The 24,365-nt window shown below is 44.4% G+C and overlaps 2 protein-coding genes and 1 long non-coding RNA gene across 6 annotated transcripts; 2 read left to right on the forward strand and 1 right to left on the reverse strand.

Annotated features, from left to right (window-relative positions):
- The first annotated feature begins 380 nt into the window (after positions 1-380).
- On the forward strand, positions 381-1,482 carry LOC139833373 (chaperone protein dnaJ 11, chloroplastic-like). The gene has a single exon (XM_071823644.1). It carries the CDS (start codon positions 680-682, stop codon positions 1,097-1,099), a length of 420 nt encoding a protein of 139 aa, XP_071679745.1. The 5' UTR covers positions 381-679; the 3' UTR covers positions 1,100-1,482.
- Positions 1,483-1,581: 99 nt separating this feature from the next.
- LOC139833372 (uncharacterized) lies at positions 1,582-2,762 on the forward strand. The gene is made up of 2 exons (XM_071823643.1): positions 1,582-2,206; positions 2,282-2,762. The coding sequence occupies exons 1-2, from the start codon at positions 1,988-1,990 to the stop codon at positions 2,660-2,662; spliced, it is 600 nt and encodes a 199-aa protein (XP_071679744.1). The 5' UTR covers positions 1,582-1,987; the 3' UTR covers positions 2,663-2,762.
- A 17,149-nt stretch (positions 2,763-19,911) lies between these two features.
- LOC139833340 (uncharacterized) lies at positions 19,912-23,217 on the reverse strand. 4 transcript variants are annotated; one of them, XR_011748909.1, is made up of 5 exons: positions 22,774-23,217; positions 21,998-22,075; positions 21,797-21,853; positions 21,571-21,689; positions 19,912-20,391 (listed from the first exon to the last, which is right to left on the reverse strand). It is a non-coding gene; the product is annotated as an uncharacterized lncRNA (long non-coding RNA). The 4 variants fall into 4 exon arrangements; XR_011748910.1 differs by having other exon boundaries at positions 19,912-20,150; positions 20,317-20,391; positions 21,998-23,217; XR_011748908.1 differs by having other exon boundaries at positions 21,998-22,079; positions 22,774-23,216.
- Between the last annotated feature and the right edge of the window lie 1,148 nt (positions 23,218-24,365).

A 24,365-nucleotide genomic window follows, 5' to 3' on the forward strand; every position in this document is an offset into this window, starting at 1 on the left:
GATATAACTGTGTATTTGATCCGATCTAATCAAGGTTGTTCACTTAAAAATAAAGTTGGTCCGGTCCTTTAAAAAAAAAAGTACTAGGATGTTGACAACGATAGCATTGCTTCTAGATGCAAATCCATGAGCTGTCCGCCGTAGTATGATCAGTGAGGTCGGCTGAACTGCCGAACCCGCGGGCGCGTGTCTATATCAGCCCACCCGCCCGTAGCGAATCAGCAGGCACCGCCGGGGGGAAAGCAGGCAGGATGATTCTGAACCGACGAGGAGTGGAGCCCATGGGCCATGACCATGGCCGGGGCGGATCAGGCACCCACCCGGACCCGGTACAGAACACGGTCACATCACACCGACGTCCACCTCGCTCCCGTATTCAAAGGAAAGCCGACTTCCAAACCGCCGAGCCAGATCATGATGATGCCGCCGCTGACTCACACGACGTCCCGACCTCTCGCCACAAACAAACGGTGCCACCTCGAAGCAATCCGCCGCGTTATTATAAAGTCGAACCTGCCGGAAGCCAGCGACGACATACCCACCTCACCCGCCCGCCCGCCTGCTCTTCCTCCCCCACCACCAAATCCTCCGTTCCGTCTCGCCGACGCCGTTCCTCTTCTCATAGCCGCGGCCTCCTGGTTCCCCCATCGTTGCCTTGCCGCCCTTCCCTTCTTCCGCGATGATCTCCGCGCCTCCGCTCATGCAAACCCCGGCGTCGGCTGCAGCGGCAGCCGGGAACCGTCGGCCCGCCTCCCGCCGGACGGTGCGGTGCGCGGTGGCCGTCGCGTCCGCGGCGCCCGCCGGCAGGTGCACGCTCTACGAGGTGCTGGGGCTGCGCGCTGGCGCGACGGGCGGCGAGATAAAGGCCGCGTACCGGCGCCTGGCGCGGGAGCTGCACCCTGACGTCGCCGGCTCGCCCGGCGACGGCTTCATCCGGCTCCACGACGCGTACGCCACGCTCTCCGACCCGGACGCCCGCGCGCGCTACGACCGCGGCGTCGTCGCCCAGGCCTACGCGCAGCCGCCCGCGGCCAGGCCGTCGCCGCACAGCTTCTGGGGCCGGCCGCGCCACACCTGGGAGACCGACCAGTGCTGGTAGTGGTAGATCCGACCTCGCCTCGACCGGCAGCTTCGGACCTGTGAAACCAACGCCCGCACGGCCGCACCGCACTCGTTGGCCGCTCACCTGACATTTTTTTACTACGGTGAACACCCCGTGCGCCTGTGTACATCTAACCCACCGGCATCCTCTCTTCTGCCGTTCTGAATGTGTAGTCATCTTCAGAAACTTAGTACAACTAATCTTCGCGGATATGTAATCCTAGTAGCAATGTGATCGATCCCAGGTTCAGAATTTGAAGAAACCGGACTCCGCCCTTGAAAATGCAATGTGTTGGAGGCGCTAAAGCAGATCATAGGAGGACGATCAATGTACCAAAGATTCGCGATTTTTTTTTAAATAATACACTTTTTAATGTTTAATCCAGAAATAATATTCGTTTTTAGGAAATTTCAGAAATAATACACCGTCGGGGTAGTGGAACCCGAATTTACAAAATCGGGTTCGGCGAACCCGAATTACCGGAGTCGGGTCTGACAACCCCGATTTCTAGAATAGCTCTGCTGCGTCGGAAAAATAAAATATAATTCGGGGTGTAAGAACCCGATTTCAATTAATCGGGGTAGGTCAACCCGATTTTGGCTAATCGGGCCAGGTGAACCCGATTCCAATAAATCGGGATTGTTGAACCCGAGCATCAATTTTCCCGCCTTTTTGCGTTCACACAGTTTCCCGCCCGCCCTTGCCGCCACTCCTTCCCGCCACCCTTCCCGCCACTCCTTCCCGCCAATCGTTCTCGCCACCATTTCCCGCTATATTTTCCCGCCCCGGTGTCGAATTTTAGCCTATAAAAGCAGGCAGCGCTACTCTGGATTGCACAAGTTCTTGTATCTCTATCTTTGTTCTGTTTGCTCACTCTTAGCCATCATGAGTGTGCCGTGCTCTGACCAGGAGTTTAGGCCGGTGAAGGCGAAGGCTGCAAGTTTAACCCCGGGTGTGACTGCGGAGCGTTATTGGTGCGGCCGTCTTGCTAAGGTTAAGCAGGTGGAGGATTTCTCCGACCAGTTCGGCATGAAATTTTTCATGTGTGCGAGCTATGAGCATGATCCACCCCGTAGTTCAGCTTCGTCGTCCACGAGGCCGCCGGTATGTTTGTACTTAATTTTATGTTGGCTTAAATTTTTTTGTGAATGTGATTTAATGTTAGTGTTTGTGTTGCAGTCTCCCCCGCCCCTATGCAAATGGTATCACTGGATAGACACGGAGCAGCCGGACTGGGCGCGGCAGGAGGTTGAGGAGAAACACCGGCGTGCGTGGGCAACATTCTTTGAGGAGGAGCGTCAGGAAAAGGCTCGTGCTAATGCTAAAGCAGAGCGAGAGAGACAGATCCAGAAGCTAAGGGCAGAACAAGCTCGTAATCGCGAGGTGAATCAGAAGAGGATGGATGATGATGCTGCACGTAGGTTTGCAGAGGAAGAGGTGCGCAGGGAGGCTCGTGAAGCGGAGAGGAAGAGACTAAGGGAAAGAGCTGCTGAAGCGCAAGCGGCGGAAGAACGCGGCGACAAGTCTGGAAAATGGCCACGGTGGACGCAGGGAAAGTAGTGTGATGTGTCGTATTGGCTATGTATCTTAATTTCAGTTGTATCTTAAATTTTGTTGTAGTGTCGTTGTATCTTAAATTCCGTTGTAGTGATAAATCCTATTTTTATTTCAGATGCAATGTATCTTCGTTTCAGTTTTAGTATTATTTTTTCCCGCCTAATTTTTCCCGCTCAGTTTTTCCCGCCTTTTACCCCCGCCGTAATCTCCCGCCAATTTTTCCCGCCCATTTTTTCCCGCCTTTTACTCCCGCCCTAATCTCCCGCCAATTTTTCCCGCTCACCTTTTCCCGCCGAAAGTCATCCCTTCTAGCCTATAAAAACCCCCCAGTGTTTCCTTCTGTTTCAGTGTATTATCTCAGCAAGATGGATCCCCCATATAAGAATCCCCCCCATCTTTTCACCGAATCCATGGCCAAACCTCTTCTAGACGAGGCCCGCAAAGTGATGAGGGAGAGTAAGGTAGACACATTTGAGGAGTTCATCAGTAGCGACGCCTTGCTCCGTAAGGTGGGTAGGGAGTTTGAGAAATATTCTTATGGGTGGCCATTGAAGAAGATGCCTGCTCGCAGCCCACGGGAGATAAGGTGTGAGCTTATCGGGTTGAATGAGAAGTGGAAGTCACTAACTTGGAAGAATGAACGAGATATGGAAAGAGATTTCAACTTTCCATGGCTGTGGACGGTTGAGAGTGAGGACGACGATGATATCTTTGAGCCTAGCAGCAAGGCGAAGAAAGCTGCATCGTCGAAGGGCAAAAGTGCCAAGTCCTCGAAGGGGAAGAGTGCTGCACCACCGGTCGTCGACTCGGACGACGACTTCGAGCCTAGCACGAAGGCGAAGAATGCTGCATCGTCGAAGGGCAAGAGTGCCAAGTCCTCGAAGGGCAAGAGTGCTGCACCGCCGGTCGTCGACTCGGACGATGACTTCGAGCCTAGCATGAAGGCCATGAAAGCTGCATCATCGAAGGGCAAGGGAAAGGGTGTGTTGCGTTCTTAGTGTTCTAGTTATCAGTAGTCTCATGGATCTTGCAGTATGTTGTAGCGTTGTTGTACCGTTTAATTTGTTAGAAGAGAGGTATGTTGTAGTGGTAAGTTGTATCTTAATTATCAGTTCATGTTGAATTTGAAATTTTTGTTGAATTTGAAATGTTTGTTGAACACAAATAGTACTCATACATGGTCCATACAAATAGTAGTCATACATGGTGCATACAAATAGTACTCATACACTAGATGAAGGAAATAGTAGTAGTAATAAGTCTCATGACGTACAGATGACTCAGTGAGTGTCATCTCACTGACCACGCCCCCTTCCTCGACGCCTCTGTGGTGGTCCAGCCTGAAAAGGTGAGGGCGAGTACCCTCTGATAGGTGGCTGCCGCTGTCGTGGAGGAAGCATGTACCCCTGCTCGTGCTGACTGTACTGCGTGTGCTGTGTGGGATCTGGAGGTGGAGTGTGATGTTGACTAGACATCCAGTCTTGGTACATCTGCTGTGTTTCTTCCTGATCCTGAGCACTGGACCAGAAGGATCGTGATCCAGACATAGACGACATATGTGCATCACCTTTGATTGGATAAAAAAAACGTTAGTCATGAGGAAATTCACAAATGGTGCACAATTAATATGGATAGTGATCACAAAGTTTACAAATTAAAGCATAGTTCATAAAAAATACAAATTAAAACATAGTTCAGAAATATTACAAATTGTACCATTGTTCAGACTAATATGGTTCACACGTACTACAACTTAAGCATAGTTTATAAATATTACAAATTTTCTACTGTCTCCCTCTAGTTCTTCCCCTCCCACGCCTTCCTCGGTTGCCTCGCCTTCCTCGGTTAGCCGCCGCCGCTGCAGCCGCTGGGTAGAAAGTGGGACATAGGGGGTCCCTGTGTCCAAATTGGTTGCAGAGAAAACATTGCCTAGTTGGACCACCCGCTTCTACTTCATCCATATCATTTCTAATGCGCCTTGTCTCCCGTCGACCTCTGTTTGTACGCAATAACCTTGGGTCAGGGATGTACCGCCTTTAATTTGGTACCACCGTAGTAAAATTTCCCACAACTCTATATCCTAACATCTCACCGGTCCAGGTGTTCATCACAGCCTCTTTCATGTAATACGGAGAGACGAAAGAAATTGAGTCCATCCCTAGTTGTGTGGTAGCTGCCAGCACATGGGAGCATGGAAGGTGAAGCAACTTCGGTTTGTTGCATGTGCACTCACACGATGGCCATTCTTCATTTCCAATTCTCACCTCATGTGTTCTCACCGCATTCACACAACCAAACTTGTCGGTTGGTAAGCGCACCTCAAACCTCCTTTCCTGATTACCGATGGCCAGAACAGTGTGTGACATACCCTTCTTCATCTTCACATCCATATATTCCATAATGGCCTGACAGTACGGAGTGTTTGGATTTTCCAGCATATGACTCACAGCCAACTGGCGCCTCTCTTTGAAATAATTCATAGTGCCATATAAAATACCCTCCACAAGGGCTGTGAAAGGCAATGCCCTATTTCCCCTAAGCACGAAGTTGTATGATTCAGCTAGGTTCGTAGTCATCACACCATACCTAGCTCCATGTGTGTCATGCAGCAAAGACCACATTTCTAATGGCTCGTGCTCTATCCACTCTGCAAAATTTTTAATCCGTCGTCCAGGCCTCCTTCTAGTATTGGGTGGGTCAAATCCAAGCAGGTCACATAGCCCAATAGGATCTGGCTCGGGGGCTACTGGAACCTGTGTACCCTGTGCCACAGCTGCTGCATGAGCTGCTGCTAATGCAGCTCGGGCGGCTAACCTGTGCCGCACATGGTCCTTAGTGAACTCATCCAGCTTGTCGCGGAGAAAAGTGTACTTGCATTCTTGATTCTGCTTGCACAACTTCTTGAACAAATTCATAAGACCCTTGTTCCTAAACTGCGAGAAGAAATTGGCCCCCAGGTGCCGCATGCACCACCTACTCTGCATATCCTGCCATGGCGTCTCTTCATCAGGTCCGGCTTCTTTCAACGTCTTGATAGCCGCAAGTATACCTGCATGCCTGTCATGGAGCACGCACACATTTGGGCGATCTTTAACTATCGATTTTTTTAACTGCCTGAAGAACCATAACCAGCTAGCAGTGTTCTCGCTCTCAACAAATGCAAATGCGAGAGGCACAATTCGATTGTTGCCATCCACTCCAATTGCTGTCAGAATCTATCCCTTGTACCTCCCAGTCAGAAAAGTTCCATCTACACACATCACCGGACGACAGTGCATGAAAGCCTCTATGCATATGCTGAATGCGAAAAACACCCTGTGCAGAACCCTGACATTAGGGAACTCAGGTATCACAAAGTCTTGTATGTCCACATGGGTGCCCGGATTTCGGTCCTTCAATGTCTGCAGGAGACGGACGACACCGTCATAAGCATCATAGAAGGTTCCGAATCTGTTCTCCAGTGCCATCTGTTTAGCCCTCCATGCCTTGCCATATTCAATTTCATACTTATATTGAAGGTGAACTCTTCTCTGGATGGCTTTAACCCCCATCGCTGTATTCTCTACAATCTCCTTGTAGAACAGGCGAGCAAGCAGAGTGGATGTAAGGTTTCGGTGATCCTTCAGCATACTCGTAAGGACACAGGTGTGCGCCACGCAGTCGCTCACCACCCATGTTGTGTCATACTTCGGACAGTACCCATGCACCCTTGCTGGACATCTAGCATCGCTGCAGACCACTGTCAAGAATTTCTGACTTGAAACGGTGGTTCTGAATACCCTTTGCGTGTTCATTGCCCACTGAGTGATTGCTTCCTGCAGATGTCTCTTGTCAGCATATCTAGCACCAACTGAGATGGTGTTCATGCCGTACTCGTGCAGAATCGTGCCGATCATCGACTATCATTGCATCCGACAAATCAAGGTTCCAAGAAGAGGGGATCGGATCCTCCTCGTCGTTATCATCTGAAGTATCGGATCCACCGGATTCATCTGAGTCAAGCTCATAGTCCACTCCATCCTCGTCTTCCTCATCCATCATGTTCTGCATCTGGTCTTCTTCTTCATCCTCGCTTTCAAGCTCGACACTACCGTCATGACCACCTGCTGCATGGCTACTCTGCCCGGATTGGAAACTGCTGCCGCCAGCATCAGAACTTTGACTGCTCTGGCCTGGATGGAATTCACCCTCGCCTTCCTGGGAATTCACCACCTTCGCATCGGGAAGCATTAAGGCGATGGGGTGAGTTCCCCTGCGCTCGCATGCTTCCAACCAGTGCACCCACTGAGAGGTCCGCTCAATCGGCTTCAACCGCCAGAAAATCTAGGTACTTGAGCTGCTCCACAAAGCATGCACACCAACAGTGTATGCTTCGGGATTAAGCCCGAAATTCACGGTCAACCACTCCTTCAACTGACCAACTCGCCATGTTTTTGGGTTTGTCAGATGCAAATCCTCATACTGAAACTCGCTCAGATCAGCTCCCATCGGAGTTGTTCGGACCGTGCCATGACCGAAGTAAACAACGAATTTTACTCTATCTGACATATCTGCTCACCTATACAAATTACAGACTCGTCAAAAAAATCTAGCACCTACCCTCTAAAATAAATACAAATCTAGCACCTGCAGTCCTAAATAAATACTATCTATCGGTACATATTACACTAACTAATGTGCGAACCTAACGAACGCAACATGCATTATGATTACACCATATAATACCAGGAATTAGGGTTTACCCTTGAAGCGTGCCAAACACCTCTGTCAGCAGCTGAGCTCCTCCACCCCGCAGCAGCTCCACCACCACGCAGCAACAGCAGCACCACCACCACCAGCTCCACCACCACCACCACCTCCACCACCACCAACACCACCTCCACCAAAACGCCTTAAAAACTAACCCATCTATAGATCAGCTAATTCTACAGCATTTGGTGGTCAAACTACAACAAATAGCTGGCTAAATCGCTCAGAAATGAGAGAAAACGCTGCTGGACTGAGAGCAAATGAGAGAGAGAGCTGAGATGAACTGAGAGAGCTGCAGGAGGAAGAAGAGCTGGGCGTCGGCCAGCAGCACCGCGCGTCGGCCGGCATTTATTGCCCAGCAATTTCGGACACGGCGACCCCGAATCAACACTTCGGGATGGCCCTCCCCGACATGGCCTGCTCCTGGCCAGGAGACACCCCGACATCGCCCGCGTGTGGCCGACAAAAGCCGTCTCGAGCGCGCTGAGCCCGACAAAAGCGAGTCGGGCGTGCAGACCCCAAAAATAGACGTCTCCGCGCGGCCGGCCGGAGATTCCCTTCTCTTCGGGTTCGGTGACCCCGATCTAACTAATTCGGGCTTAGGGCCCCGACGGTGTATTATTTCTGGAATTGCCTTAAAACTAATATTATTTCTGGATTAAACATTAAAAAGTGTATTATTTAAAAAAATATTCGCCAAAGATTCGGTAACTCAGTACGGCTACCAAGCGTCTACATTTGCGAGCCATGTTTGATGAACGCTCCTCCCTAGTAATATCATATTACCGTCGATGATAAACTCGCCACGGTGTATAGATACATCAGATTTATAAATCCACGCTGCTAAGACGTCTCTATCAGGGGCGTCGGACCGTGCCTGAAAACTCGACCTTGTATCTAACCTTGTTTGCGTCTACTCTATTTTGGATACCTGGTGCCTGTATATTTGTTACAAGTGTTCGACTCTAACACGTAACATTTTATTAATTACAAGTCCAAGTGTTGCAGGACCGTGAACTTATGGATTTGGGTTTCACGGGACCCAAGTTTACATGGACCAATCGACAAGAGGCGAATAGTAACGTCAGGGTTCGTCTCGATCGAGCAGTGGCAAATGGTCGTTTTTCACACATGTTTGAAGACTGTTCTGTGGAAAATCTCATTACAACTTCATCGGATCACTATGCCATCCTCATTTCTTTGTTGAGCAGCACCAGAGATACTGTGCAGATCCCAGTTCAACAGGGGTTCAGGTTCGAGGCCATGTGGCTGCGAGCACCTGATTACCGTGAGGTTCTAGAGAAGGCCTGGACCGAGGGAAGTGATGGCACGAGGTCCTTGCAGTCGACGTGGGCAAATTTAGGGCGCACTGCTGCGTCTCTCAAGGACTGGAGCCGAGCCACTTTTGGCTTGGTTCGTAAGAAGATTCGGCAACTAGAGGGTAAGATCCGTGATATACGTGAACAGGTGTTGACCGAGGAATCTATGAAGGAAGAAAAGGGGCTGGAACACGAGTTGTGTGAGCTGTTTGAACGTGAGGAAATAATGGCTAAACAACGGTCTCGTGTTGAATGGTTGCGGGAGGGCGACCGGAACACCTCCTTCTTCCATGCTAGGGCCACAACAAGGCGGAAAACAAACAAGATTGATATGCTCTTTCGTGCTGATGGCTCCAAGTGTGAAGTGCAGGCCGAACTAAAGGGTATGGTTCAAGAATTCTATGAAAACCTTTTTTGTCTGAACCCTGTGCTTCAGTTGATGCAGTTCTTGATGCCATTCCGACTAAAGTTACGGCCGACATGAATGATGATCTTGGTAAACAGTATACTGATGAGGAGATTGGGGCTGCTTTGTTCCAAATGGGGCCGACCAAGGCACCTGGGCCTAATGGATTCCCGACGCTCTTTTATCAAACCCATTGGGATTTCTTTAAGGAGGAGATCTGTAATGCTGTTAGGGCCTTCATTTCTAGAGGAGAAGTGCCGGAGGGTTTTTGTGATTCAGTCATTGTTCTTATTCCAAAAGTTGCAAAATCAAAGGACCTGAAGAAATTTCGCCCGATCAGCCTTTGTAATGTGATTTACAAGATCGCCTCCAAAGTGTTGGCGAATAGATTGAAAGTGATTCTGCCTTTGATCATATCTGAGCAGCAGAGTGCCTTCGTGCCTGGGAGGCTTATCACTCACAATGCTCTAATCGCCTTTGAATGTCTGCATACCATTTGGCACCAAGATAATAAGCGACCCTTCTTCGCGTTCAAAATTGATATGATGAAAGCTTACGACAGGGTTGAGTGGAATTATCTCTATGGCTGCATGTGTAAGCTGGGCTTTGCCCCTTCCTGGATCCAATCGGTGATGAGATGCATCACATGTGTTCGCTATGCAGTCCGTGTTAACGGCGAGCTCACCGATCCTGTGGTTCCATCTAGGGGCATTCGACAAGGAGATCCCATTAGCCCATAACTATTTCTCTTATGCACTGAAGGATTGTCATGTTTACTGCAACAAAAGGAGGACCGTGGTGACCTCTATGGTATAAAAATGGTAGACTCGGGCCCCCTATCTCACATTTACTGTTTGCAGATGATAGCATCTTCTTTGCGAGGAGTGATAACAGGAGTGTGGAGTCTCTTAAAAATACCTTGAAGACTTATTGTGATGGTTCAGGTCAGAAAATCAACCTCGACAAATCCTCTATCTTCTTTGGTAATCACTGCAATAGTGTGATCAAGAATATAGTGAAGGACTGTTTGGAAGTGCAGAGTGGAATCCTGAATGACTTCTATTTGGGCATGCCCACTTCAGTGGGGCGTTCGTCCACTGCAACCTTCAAGTTCCTCTATGATATGATCTGGAAACGTATTAATGGGGTGACTGATCGGCCTATGTCAAGAGCTGGGAAGGAAACGTTCTTGAAGGCGGTTATTCAGGCTATTCCTACATACGTCATGAGTTGCTTTCAAATTCCAGTCTCCACATGTGATAAGATGAAATCTTCTATTGCCAACCAGTGTGTGGTGGGGAGTGGAGGATGGAAAGAAGAAACTACATTGGAGATCATGGGACTGGCTCTCTACCCCTAAAAGTCTTGGTGACATGGGGTTCCGAGACCTGCTACTGTTTAACCAAGCAATGCTTGGCCGCCAGGGTTGGAGGCTACTGACGGAGACACATTCACTGTGTGCCAGGGTGCTTAAGGGACGCTATTTCCCGGACACGGACTTCTGGCATGCTCCGAGACCTCGATCTTCTTCGTACACATGGAGGAGTATCCTATTTGGTAGGGATCTCCTACTCAATGGTATACAGTGGGGTATTGGAAATGGGCGATCAGTGAAGATTATGTCTGATAATTGGATCCCAGAACAGCCGCTGTATTTGGTAAAACCCCTCAAGCCTATTCCCAATGTCGCTACTGTCCACTGCTTGATCGATGAGAGGACGGGTACGTGGTGCCCGGAGACAGAGTATGCCTTCTTTGATCAAGAAACTGCTGATCTGATCATGCAAGTGCAAGTGGGTAGGCATGGAGGAGAGGATTTTGTTCGCTGGCCCTATACCAAGAATGGTATCTATTCCGTCAGGTCAGCTTACAACTTAGTCAGGTCTGATAAGTTTTAAATCGCGCGGAGTCGGCGGGGTGGCGGTATGTCCTCGTCTACTGCCACTGATGAGAAGCATTGGAATATGATCTGGAAGATCAATGCGCCACGCAAGATGAAAATCCACCTCTAGAGACTAGCTCATGACTGTCTACCGACTGGGGTTCAGTTGTGTTGACGCCAAATTCCTGCCAGCGACACTTGTGTTTTCTGCAGCAGGGTGGAGGACGTCGAGCATGCTCACCTCCAGTGTCAATTTGCAAGGGAGGTCTGGCGTTTGGTCAAGGAATCCTTCAGTTGTTGATACGTCTCCAACGTATCTATAATTTCAGATGTTACATGCTTGTTTTATGACAATACCTACATGTTTTGCTTGCACTTTATATCATATTATGGCATTTATTGGACTAACCTATTAACAAGATGCCACAGTGCCAGTTTCTGTTTATTATGTCTGTTTATTGCAGAAAAGGCCCAAAAACCAAAATGCTCGGAAAAATCCAGAAAAATTACAGAAATTCTATTTCGCTGGAAGACTCACGGAGCCAGAAGGGCAAGCCAGGGGGAGGCCCAGGGCCTCCTCACCATAGGCCGGCGCGGCCTGGAGGGTGGTCACCCCACCCTATGGTGTCGTCGCCTCGGGACTCTTCCGACTCCGACTCTTTGCCTATTTAAGCCGTCGTGACCTAAAACTTCGACACCAATTGACGAAACTCCAGAAAGACTCCAGGGGCGCCGCCACATCGCGAAACTCCAATTCGGGGGACAGAAGTCTCTCGTTGCGGCACCCTGCCGGGACGGGGAATTGCCCCCGGAGCCATCTCCACCGCCGTCTCCACCGCCATCTTCACCGCCATCGCTGCCTCCATGATGAGGAGGGAGTAATCCACCCCTGAGGCTGAGGGCTCCGCTATAGCTATGTGGTTCATCTCTCTCCCATGTACCTCAATACAATAATCTCATGAGCTGCTTTACATGATTGAGATTCATATGAGTTTTGTATCACTATTTATCTATGTGCTACTCTAGTGATGTTATTAAAGTAGTCTATTCCTCCTACACGGTGTAATGGTGATGGTGTGTGCATCCGTGTTAGTACTTGGTTTATGCTATGATTATGATCTCTTGTAGATTATGAAGTTAACTATTGCTATGATAGTATTGATGTGATCTATTTCTCCTACATAGTGTGAAGGTGACAGTGTGCATGCTATGTTAGTACTTGGTTTAGTTGTGTTGATCTATCTTACACTCTAAGGTTATTTAAATATGAACATTGAATTGTGGAGCTTGTTAACTCCGGCATTGAGGGTTCGTGTAATCCTACGCAATGTGTTCATCATCCAACAAGAGAGTGTAGAGTATGCATTTATCTATTCTGTTATGTGATCAATGTTGAGAGTGTCCACTAGTGAAAGTATGATCCCTAGGCCTTGTTCCTAAATACTGCTATCGCTACTTGTTTACTGTTTTACTGTGTTACTACTGCTGCGTTACTACTGCTTGTTTATCGTCCCGGGCAAAGCACTTTTAAGTGCCGTTGCCACTGCTCATATATATTCATACCACCTGTATTTCACTATCTCTTCGCCGAACTAGTGCACCTATTAGGTGTGTTGGGGACACAAGAGACTTCTTGCTTTGTGGTTGCAGGGTTGCATGAGAGGGATATCTTTGACCTCTTCCTCCCTGAGTTCGATAAACCTTGGGTGATCCACTTAAGGGAAAACTTGCTGCTGTTCTACAAACCTCTGCTCTTGGAGGCCCAACACTGTCTACAGGAAAAGGAGGGGGCGTAGACATCAAGCTATTTTCTGGCGCCGTTGCCGGGGAGGAAAGGTAAAAGGTACTCACACTCCGGATCCCGGCTACTAAGCTATTTTCCGGCACCGTTGTAAGTACTCGAAGCTATTTCCTTTAGATCCTGCAATTGCAACTTTTTGTTTCTTGTTTACACTAGTTTGGCATAATGGACAAGAATGAGCTTCTTATGCTATTTCCTGATTTAAAACATGGATTGTTTGATGCGAAAATTAAAAAACCTATGGAATCTTATTTGCATGCTGGTAGTAATATTAGTATGAACGCTTTGAACACCATTGTTGATAATGATATAGAAAGTTCTAAGCTTGGGGAAGCTGGTTTTCATGATCTTTTTAGTCCCCCAAGCATTGAGGAGAAAATTTTCTTTGATGATACTTTGCCTCCTATTTATGATGATTATAATGATAGTAGTCTTTTGTTGCCACCTGTTATGGAGGATAAATTTGATTACGATTACAATATGCCTCCTATATTTGATGATGAGAATAATAATGATAGCTACTTTGTTGAATTTGCTCCCACTACAACTAATAAAATTGACTATGCTTATGTTGGGAGTAGTAATAATTTTATGCATGAGACTCATGATAAGAATGCTTTATGTGATAGTTATATTGTTGAGTTTGCTCATGTTGCTACTGAAAGTTATTATGAGAGAGGAAAATATGGTTGTAGAAATTTTCATGTTACTAAAACACCTCTATATGTGCTGAAATTTTTGAAACTACACTTGTTTTATCTTCCTATGCTTGTTACTTTGCTCTTCATGAACTTGTTTATTTACAAGATTCCTATGCATAGGAAGCATGTTAGACTTAAATGTGTTTTGAATTTGCCTCTTGATGCTCTCTTTTGCTTCAAATACTATTTCTTGCGAGTGCATCATTAAAACTGCTGAGCCCATCTTAATGGCTATAAAGAAAGAACTTCTTGGGAGATAACCCATGTGTTATTTTGCTACAGTACTTTGTCTTATATTTGTGTCTTGAAAGTTGTTTACTACTGTAGCAACCTCTCCTTATCTTAGTTTTGTGTTTTGTTGTGCCAAGTAAAGTCTCTAATCGAAGGTTGATACTAGATTTGGATTTCTGCGCAGAAACAGATTTCTATCTGTCAGGAATCTGGGCTGTTTTCTCTGTAGAAAATTCATAAAAATATGCCAATTTACGTGCGTGTTCCTCAGATATGTACGTAACTTTCATTAGTTTTGAGTTTTCTGATCTGAGCAACGGAAGTATTTATTAAAAATTCGTCTTTACGGACTGTTCTGTTTTGACAGATTCTGCCTTTTATTTCGCATTGCTTCTTTCGCTGTGTTGGGTGGATTTCTTTGTTCCATTACCTTCCAGTAGCTTTGAGCAATGTCCAGAAGTGTTAAGAATGATTGTGTCACCTCTGAACATGTGAGTTTTTGATTATGTACTAACCCCTCTAATGAAGTTTATGAGAAGTTTGGTGTGAAGGAAGTTTTCAAGGGTCAAGAGAGGAGGATGATATACTATGATCAAGAAGAGTGAAAGCTCTAAGCTTGGGGATGCCCCGGTGGTTCACCCCTGCATATTTCAAGAAGACTCAAGCATCTAAGCTTGGGGATGCCCAAGGCATCCCCTTCTTCATCGACAAATTATCAGGTTCCTTCTCTTGAAACTATATTTTTATTCGGTCACATCTTATGTGCTTTACTTGGAGCGTCTGTGTGCTTTTGTTTTTGTTTTGTTTGAATAAAATGGATCCTAGCATTCACTTTGTGGGAGAGAGACACGCTCCGCTGTAGCATGTGGACAAGTATGTCCTTAGTTTCTACTCATAGTATTCCTGGCGAAGTTTCTTCTTCGTTAAATTGTTATATGGTTGGGATTGGAAAATGATACATGTAGTAATTGCTATAATGTCTTGGATAATGTGATACTTGGCAATTGTTGTGCTCTTGTTTAAGCTCTTGCATCATATACTTTGCACCTATTAGTGAAGAAATACATAGAGCTTGTTAAAATTTGGTTTGCATGAGTGGTTTCTCTAGAGTCTAGATATTTTCTAGTGAGGTGTTTGAACAACAAGGAAGACGATGTATAGTCTTATAATGCTTGTAATATGTCTTTTATGTAAGTTTTGATGTACTAGTTTATGCTTGTGTTTGCTTCAAACAACCTTGCTAGCCTAAGCCTTGTATCGAGAGGGAATACTTCTCATGCATCCAAAATACTTGAGCCAACCACTATGCCATTTGTGTCCACCATACCTACCTACTACATGGTATTTCTCCGCCATTCCAAAGTAAATTGCTTGAAGTGCTACCTTTAAATTTCTATCCTCTACCTTTGCAATATATAGCTCATGGGACAAATAGCTTAAAAACTATTGTGGTATTGAATATGTACTTATGCACTTTATCTCTTATTAAGTTGCTTGTTGTGCGATAACCATGTTCACTGGGGACGCCATCAACTACTCTTTGTTGAATATCATGTGAGTTGCTATGCATGTTCGTCTTGTCTGAAGTAAGGGCGATCTACCACCTTATGGTTAGAGCGTGCATATTGTTAGAGAAGAACATTGGGCCGCTAACTAAAGCCATGATCCATGGTGGAAGTTTCAGTTTTGGACATATATACTCAATCTCATATGAGAAAATTAATTGTTGCTACATGCTTATGCATAAAAGAGGAGTCCATTATCTGTTGTCTATGTTGTCCCGGTATGGATGTCTAAGTTGAGAATAATCAATAGCGAGAAATCCAATGCGAGCTTTCTCCTTAGACCTTTGTACAGGCGGCATAGAGGTACCCCTTTGTGACACTTGGTTAAAACATGTGCATTGCGATAATTCCGGTAGTCCAAGCTAATTAGGACAAGGTGCGAGCACTATTAGTATACTATGCATGAGGCTTGCAACTTGTAAGATATAATTTACATGATACATATGCTTTATTACTACCGTTGACAAAATTGTTTCTTGTTTTCAAAATAAAAGCTCTAGCACAAATATAGCAATCAATGCTTCCCTCTGCGAAGGGACTTTCTTCTACTTTTATGTTGAGTCAGTTTACCCATTTCTCTCTATCTTAGAAGCAAACACTTGTATTAACTGTGCATTGATTGTTACATACTTGCTTATTGCACTTGTTATATCGCTTTGCATTGACAACTATCCATAAGATATACATGTTACAAGTTGAAAGCAACCGCTGAAACTTAATCTTCCATTGTGTTGCTTCAATGTCTTTACTAAGAATTTATTGCTTTATGAGTAACTCTTATGCAAGACTCATTGATGCTTGTCTTGAAAGTACTATTCATGAAAAGTCTTTGCTATATGATTAATTGTTTACTCATTGCATTAACATTGCTTCGAATCGCTGCATTCATCTCATATGATTTACAATAGTATGATCAAGATTATGTTGGTAGCATGTCACTTCAGAAATTATCTTTTTATCGTTTACCTACTCGAGGACCAGTAGGAACTAAGCTTGGGGATGCTGATACGTCTCCAACGTATCTATAATTTCTGATGTTACATGCTTGTTTTATGACAATACCTACATGTTTTGCTTGCACTTTATATCATATTATGGCATTTATTGGACTAACCTATTAACAAGATGCCACAGTGCCAGTTTCTGTTTATTATGTCTGTTTATTGCAGAAAAGGCCCAAAAACCAAAGTGCTTGGAAAAATCCAGAAAAATTACAGAAATTCTATTTCGCTGGAAGACTCACGGAGCCAGAAGGGCAAGCCAGGGGGAGGCCCAGGGCCTCCTCACCATAGGCCGGCGCGGCCTGGAGGGTGGTCACCCCACCCTATGGTGTCGTCGCCTAGGGACTCTTCCGACTCCGACTCTTTGCCTATTTAAGCCGTCGTGACCTAAAACTTCGACACCAATTGACGAAACTCCAGAAAGACTCCAGGGGCGCCGCCACATCGCGAAACTCCAATTCGGGGACGAAGTCTACGTTACGGCACTCGCCGGGACGGGGAATTGCCCCCGGAGCCATCTCCACCGCCGTCTCCACCGCCATCTTCACCGCCATCGCTGCCTCCATGATGAGGAGGGAGTAATCCACCCCTGAGGCTGAGGGCTCCGCTATAGCTATGTGGTTCATCTCTCTCCCATGTACCTCAATACAATAATCTCATGAGCTGCTTTACATGATTGAGATTCATATGAGTTTTGTATCACTATTTATCTATGTGCTACTCTAGTGATGTTATTAAAGTAGTCTATTCCTCCTACACGGTGTAATGGTGTGCATCCGTGTTAGTACTTGGTTTATGCTATGATTATGATCTCTTGTAGATTATGAAGTTAACTATTGCTATGATGGTATTGATGTGATCTATTCCTCCTACATAGTGTGAAGGTGACAGTGTGCATGCTATGTTAGTACTTGTTTTAGTTGTGTTGATCTATCTTACACTCTAAGGTTATTTAAATATGAACATTGAATTGTGGAGCTTGTTAACTCCGGCATTGAGGGTTCGTGTAATCCTACGCAATGTGTTCATCATCCAACAAGAGAGTGTAGAGTATGCATTTATCTATTCTGTTATGTGATCAATGTTGAGAGTGTCCACTAGTGAAAGTATGATCCCTAGGCCTTGTTCCTAAATACTGCTATCGCTACTTGTTTACTGTTTTACTGTGTTACTACTGCTGCGTTACTACTGCTTGTTTACTGTCATGGGCAAAGCACTTTTCTGGTGCCGTTGCCACTGCTCATATATATTCATACCACCTGTATTTCACTATCTCTTCGCCGAACTAGTGCACCTATTAGGTGTGTTGGGGACACAAGAGACTTCTTGCTTTGTGGTTGCAGGGTTGCATGAGAGGGATATCTTTGACCTCTTCCTCCCTGAGTTCGATAAACCTTGGGTGATCCACTTAAGGGAAAACTTGCTGCTGTTCTACAAACCTCTGCTCTTGGAGGCCCAACACTGTCTACAGGAAAAGGAGGGGGCGTAGACATCAGTTGTCACCTTGCTCGGCATGAGTTTGAGTCTCCGAAGCTATGGCTGTTCCATTGTCTGTCGAAGGCGACAGAGCTGGAGGCTACCATCCTTACCGTAGAATGCTGGCATATATGGGACGCTAGGAATGATGCAAGGAATAATCTTACCGAACCTACTCCTAAGGTAACAAGTGCAAAGATTACTGCATATGTCAATATGATTGTGCAACACCGCTTCAAAACCAAACCCAGTTCAAGGCGTGAGTCTACTAAACCCTCAAGATGGACTCCGCCGCCACAGGGCGAGATTTTGGTTAATGTGGATGCAGCGCTGTTCTCTGATCGGCGCCGTATGGCCATGGGGGCAGTTTTCCGTGACCATACTGGAGCATGTCTGACGGCGGCCAGTGAGCCGTTGCAAGGCTTCACTTTGCCGGAGTTGGCAGAGGCCCTAGCACTGCGGCATGCGGTGTCCATTGCGATCGACAAAGGCTATGGAAGGGTTATCTTCGCTTCAGATTGTCTATCACTAATCTAGCGAGTCAATTCATGGGGCCAGGACCGATCTCCAGTTGGTTCTGTGGTGATGGACATCAAGATGCTTGTTGTACGTTTCGATTCAGCTATTTTCAAGCATGTTTATCGATCTCTGAATAAGGCGGCACACATTCTGGCTAAGACTTGTGATGTTTCTACTCTAGGTATTATTTCGAACTTTGCTCCGGATTGCATCCTGGAGACTCTCTGCATTGATGTTATGTGATCAATAAAGTGCCGTTATATGTCCAAAAAAAGATGTCCTTCGCTATCTTCAAACCGCCATGCACGACCATTTATGTACACTAGTAAAAGTGCACGTGCAATGCACATTTAACTAATATAAATTTATATTTGGTGACATATACAAGCACATAAGTGACAATAACTATTTGAAAATTCAATTCGGATTTCGGGTGCTTATGCTCTACCAAAAAAGTCATATTTCGAAGCATTATATTTAGCACTAAATTTTTTTTACACACGTCACATGACAAGTCGTTTTTTTGTGAAACGACTTTGTGAGCACGAAACACGTGAAAATGTACGTGTGATTTTTTTTGTTCCAAATTTAATAGAGGGAGCATATGCTCCCATGTTCCAAAACACCACTCTCGTAACTATTCCTCATTTACTCAAATATAGTAGTACAAATGATGGTTGGCCTTGTACTCACATATCTACTATACGTGTTTGATAAGTATTGTAGTCAATGCCCCATCATCAATGCTCTAATCGTGAAGCTCTATTCCTTCATTGGTTTGTCGAAGGATCGAAATTCTCTGAATCTAACCTGCATGAATTCATTCTCCATGAATGTTTCACTTGTATGGAGGCTGAAGATTATGGCCTAGTAGTCATGATATTATATATTTTGAAAGAAAATCTCATAATATTTTGTGGGAAGATGTAAAGATTTTATGTTATTGTTTCCCTCATAGTGAAGCCTAAGGAATGGCCTAGTAGTAAATATTCAAGCACCTGCCTATTTTTTACATAACAGTACCTCAAATGATTCCCTCGACAACCCAAATGACGTTAGTCCTCATATCTTTTCTTTTTCTGGTCAGACCATTGCAATGGAAGAGTTATTATCTACAAGAGTTAACCAAACACATTGAATTTCCCATACCGGTTCAGCAAAAATGAACTGAATTGTGTACACGAGTTACTATTTGATAAATGGCACCTGAAGCATATTAGAAGATAAAGATTGCTAATGAAAGAAAGGTAGATTTCATTTACCCAGCAAGTAATGTGTTATTTCAGATATGTACTGCACTCTTGTCGATAGTTGTATCCAACGGCTTAAATCTATGTCAAAACTGATTGTTCAACGAACTACCTTAAATTGATTCTTTTGTATATATCAGGAGAGTGATAGCAACTGCAGAAAAAAAATATGCGGATGACATTTCCATGGAACCACAACTATGTTTCGATTGAAATTAAAGGCAACAATCGCATCATGTAAATGATCAAGTTCATACCTGCACAGTACAGTATATAGAAAAACCTATATTGTTTAGCTCTAGGTTTGGTTCAAATGTAACAGATTTTTTAACAGGTCTAGGTTCAGCAGCACTGGCAACAATAATATCGAATTAAAATATCAATCTCCTGCATTGTAACAGTGAAAGTTATTAAATTTGTAACCATGAAAAATACAGATGAAAACCAATAATGGTAGAAAGGATTGCCATGTAATATTTGGCAAGCTCTACAGACCATCAATGGCACTAAAACATAATACAAACTTCACCATGTGCTTATGAGGATAGCAAAATAGGTTCATCACAGTATTATAAAGCACCACCCTCGGAGCTGTATCAAGTGAAGCACACAAAATGGTAGTGAAAATTCAATTCATGACCATTTATTTCTCAAATACAATTCGAGTATTTTGTCAAGGTGACACCAGTGCTATTCTGAAATCTGCATAGACCGGCACATCTGGATTAGATTGAAAATAAAAGTAATTTGCAATTACCATGTTTGTTTCGTCTTCAAATGAGGAGCGATTCCTTGATCCAAACAGTAAGGCGGTTGTCTGCTTATTCTTCATCTGCGAAAAAAATTTAAACCATAGTCCTGGGCATTAGTAAGCACCGCACAATGAATTATATCATACTAATTAACTTCAAAAGAAAATACACTTATAAGAATTCCTACAGTTTCATACCGATATGTCTATGCGCCAGGAAAGTGACATTCATCTAACAAAATATTATTTCTAGATAGCGATCAAGCTGCAGATACAGCCTAAATCTCTACAAAAAGAAAGGGAACTGGCAAACGGATCAAGCTGTAGGTACAACCTAATCGGTTTGTGAGGTAAAACATGAAATTGGTACAGCCTAAAAGGGGGCCGACAAAGCTCTCCTCTTCACAAAATAAAACAACAACTCAAGTAGAAAAGTGTTTTTGCTAAAACTTGCACAGAAATACATTTATAAATAGCCAAAACTTCAACATTTATATGATCCCCTGATATTTTGCACATATCAATTGCTTCAAGCACTATACTTAAATTAACCATAGAACTCGAAACTCTGAAGAAAAACTATACCATTAATTTTACCATTAAATACCTTCCCATGAACTCATGCCCAAAGTTGGATTCAGTAACATAAATCTTCATGAGATCAACAAGCAAGGCACGAATAAAACAAGAATTACACATATCCCAACTCACATTTCATCACTTCTAGCCTAGGTTTTGATGTCAAAGGGAGTCCACTGGTAATCCAGGGTTAATAATTACTCTTACCATTATTAGGATGGGTAATAATCTTAATCTATCAAGTATATGTATAATATAATATAGTTTGAAATCCTTTACATACTTTGCGCAAGTAGCAAAAAGAAGTGTATTCCTGGATTGCTCAATATGAGTGTGTGCAGGGCTCATTGTGTAGACAATGGTTATTCTTGCATTGCCTCACAAAGAGGAGTGTAATATGCGTGTCAGCTTTGAATCTATGTAAGGGATATGGCCACGTTTTCCCTTGCAGACGGAAAATAATACTTCAGATTATGTTATACGGTAAAACTATGGCCATTGGTCGAAGAGCATGCAAATGGGCTTAAAGGAGAAATGTCAAACTGTAACACCAAATGGAAATCAGAATTATTTTACCTAGTGAATCTTCTAAAGAAAGAGGAACTGTCTATGCAAAAATAGTGAAATACATTTATAAATAAGTAAACCACTGGCACTACAAGCTCTTGCGAGAAAACAGACCTGAGTTGGTGAACAACCTTTCCCTGTGTTAGCAGACTTCGATTAGTATGACTACCTTCTTTCAACCTCATACCAGCTGAAGTAGTCTAAGATCCACGGTAACCTAGGTAAACAAAGTTCTGTCCAGAAGAACCTCAGTGAGCATGGAACATGTTATACCAAACAATCAAGAATATATACCCACAAAAGAAAGAAAAAATCATGAATAGAGAAAGAAATCCCATACCACACAAGACACAAGGGTGCTTGATTTGCTTCTTCATCAAACAGAACTTTCGATTGCCTGAAATTAACAAAAGTCGGTCAACAAGCTTCATTCAAATCTGTTTCCCCAATCTCCCTTTGAGCTATAGCGCAAACTTAATTAGGCAAGTTACAAAAAGAAAGAACATGGTGCATGTTTTGTTTCAGTAATTTCAGCCTGTACCTTCACACATTGCAAGAAGATCCTTAAGATGGTCCTTGTCCTTCAGTGTTTCCTTGGTGAGTTTTTCAACAGTAATCCCTTTCTGATTAAATTCAAATGAGAAAGTGAGAGATCAATATGCAGAGGGTAGAATGGCACACTTCCAGATCATGAAGAAGTCTAAGAGGTGTCGTATCATGGCTCAGAAGATCCCTCGCAGCTTCACTGTATATCTCTATTGCTGAAAATTTCAGCAGCCATTCTCTTTCAAGGTGTTGTAGCAACGACACACAGTGAGCCAAATATCACCTCAGAAAGGTGAACGAAACAGCATTCGTGATCCCTAGCACGCATACACACACCTTCTCTATGTACTCATAGATGTCCATCACGCTATACTTGGTAATTCCAATCATCGTGCAAGTATTTACGCTGCTCGTTTGACCGTAAGCGAATATTCTTGCTGCCAACCAGAAAAAATTTATGCGCAAAATGTAAGTCGGTTGGCAGTAGCAGTTCATCCAATACCAAAATATGATGTATTGGGGCTACTTCATTTCTATTCCTCAATTCAATGAGAATATATGTACATGGTGAGCTTCTAAATTTTAACTACAACATCTGATCCTCAATTTCAATCAGAATATATGTATCTAATTCACAAAAGAACTGCCCCTGCTTCAGTTGCACATGAGACAACGCATAGGTGACATAAAAAAAAAAGTACAGTGCATAACGATGGGGAACTGGAGCACATGAACCGTGAGACAGAAGCAAAGCGGGATGGTAGGCAGTACCATCGGAGCCGGACGGCGGGACGGTTTTATCCGGAAATCACTCTCGCAGCGCGTGGTGGTGAAGGGAGAGAATGGCTGCTGCGCGGCCTGTTCAGATCACGTGACCGAGTTGGCGGCAGCGTCGTCGATGTCGGGTGCGGGGATTGCAGCGGCGACACACGGAGATTGCGGCAGCGGCGTCTGCTGCTGGTGTAGTACATGCAGGGCGTCCTCGCGTGCGGGCGGCTGAACGTCCTCGCGTGTGGGCGGCAGGGCTTCCTCATGTGCCGGCGGGTGCAGGTCGGCCTCCGGTGGAGGATCTCGCGTCGCTCACGGCGGTGTGCGGTTGCCGGCGTCGGCGGGCGCGGCTGGAGGGCTGGGGTGGGAGGGCTGCGGCGGAGGGCGACGGCGGCATCTGGGGCGATGTGGATGGGGATGTTTCAGGGATTGACGGTTCGGTCAACTAATTACGCAGGGATTTTTAATTAGCGCGTGGGTAGTTGGTGTTCCGCTCCCGTCAAACACGAAGACGCCGTGAGGCGTTGGATATTTAGATTGCACGGCTGAGATCTGTTGGATCAGACCCTCTGGGTCTTTTATTAGTAGAAGAAGATGGATTTGAACCGTTAATTCACCTGCAGCTGTAGTTTGTTCTTCTCTTCAGCATAGTCAATGCTCCCTTGTAAATTAAGCTCTATGATGCTCTTTTTCTATGCTCCCAAGTTGTTGTTGCAGGTGAACAAGAGGAGGGCCCAGCTAGGAGCAGCATGCCGACACGGTATTTTGGCAAAATTATTTTAGATTAAAAATATGCAAGAAAAAGATGCATGGTGGCATGAAGACACTATGGTTGAAAACAACAACAAGAAGAACTCATATGAAATATTATCTGGAACGTTACAACACTTTCATACCAGATATATGTAGCACACTGCGTACAAAACATATTAACTAATTAATTATATGGTATATATATACAACATAACAGAATCCACATCATTTTACGTCCATCCGTGGTTACTCTAAGCTATGTTATTTCAATACCAAGTACAGATTATGCGCATGTTTTCTACTTAATAACGAATCCATTATAACTTGCAAGATACAATGGATCACGAAAAGAGTGCAAAGAATAACACCAATGGTTCATGCAATCTAGAAGTTATTATGCTTAGCTAATCATACATTAGAAACTGCTTTTAAGATATTTGCTAGGTTGCACACCGTAGAGATTTCTTATATAATTGTCTATACTCTATATATTATGCAATTGTTAATAAAGGGTTCAAAAAAGAACGCATGTTACAATATGTATCACAAGAATATTTCCTGGTGATACGTTACAACTGTATAATAAAAGATGACTACAAATATGCCAAATAATCAACAAATAAAATATACTGGTTAAGACTATAACATGGTAAAAGTTGTATATAAGCATAAAATTTTAGTATAAAATGCATTTATTTTAATTTCTCCTAACTTGAAACACGTCTAAAATGGAAAACGAGACAAATAAAAAAGCAATAGTTCTCTGAACACTATAAAAAATAGAAAAGGATAAAAAACTAATATAAAGATCATTGCCGATTTTAATGCTAGAGGTATGATAT

The sequence above is a fragment of the Lolium perenne genome, chromosome 7 (assembly GCF_019359855.2).
Source record: "Lolium perenne isolate Kyuss_39 chromosome 7, Kyuss_2.0, whole genome shotgun sequence".
NCBI classification, from domain to species: domain Eukaryota; kingdom Viridiplantae; phylum Streptophyta; class Magnoliopsida; order Poales; family Poaceae; genus Lolium; species Lolium perenne.

Bases quoted from the DNA above. Each gene is read 5' to 3' on its own strand.
- LOC139833373 (XM_071823644.1), top strand. From the start codon at position 680: ATGATCTCCGCGCCTCCGCTCATGCAAACCCCGGCGTCGGCTGCAGCG.
- LOC139833372 (XM_071823643.1), top strand. From the start codon at position 1,988: ATGAGTGTGCCGTGCTCTGACCAGGAGTTTAGGCCGGTGAAGGCGAAG. The intron at 2,207-2,281 runs GTATGTTTGTAC...TTTGTGTTGCAG, and splicing joins CGTCGTCCACGAGGCCGCCG to TCTCCCCCGCCCCTATGCAA.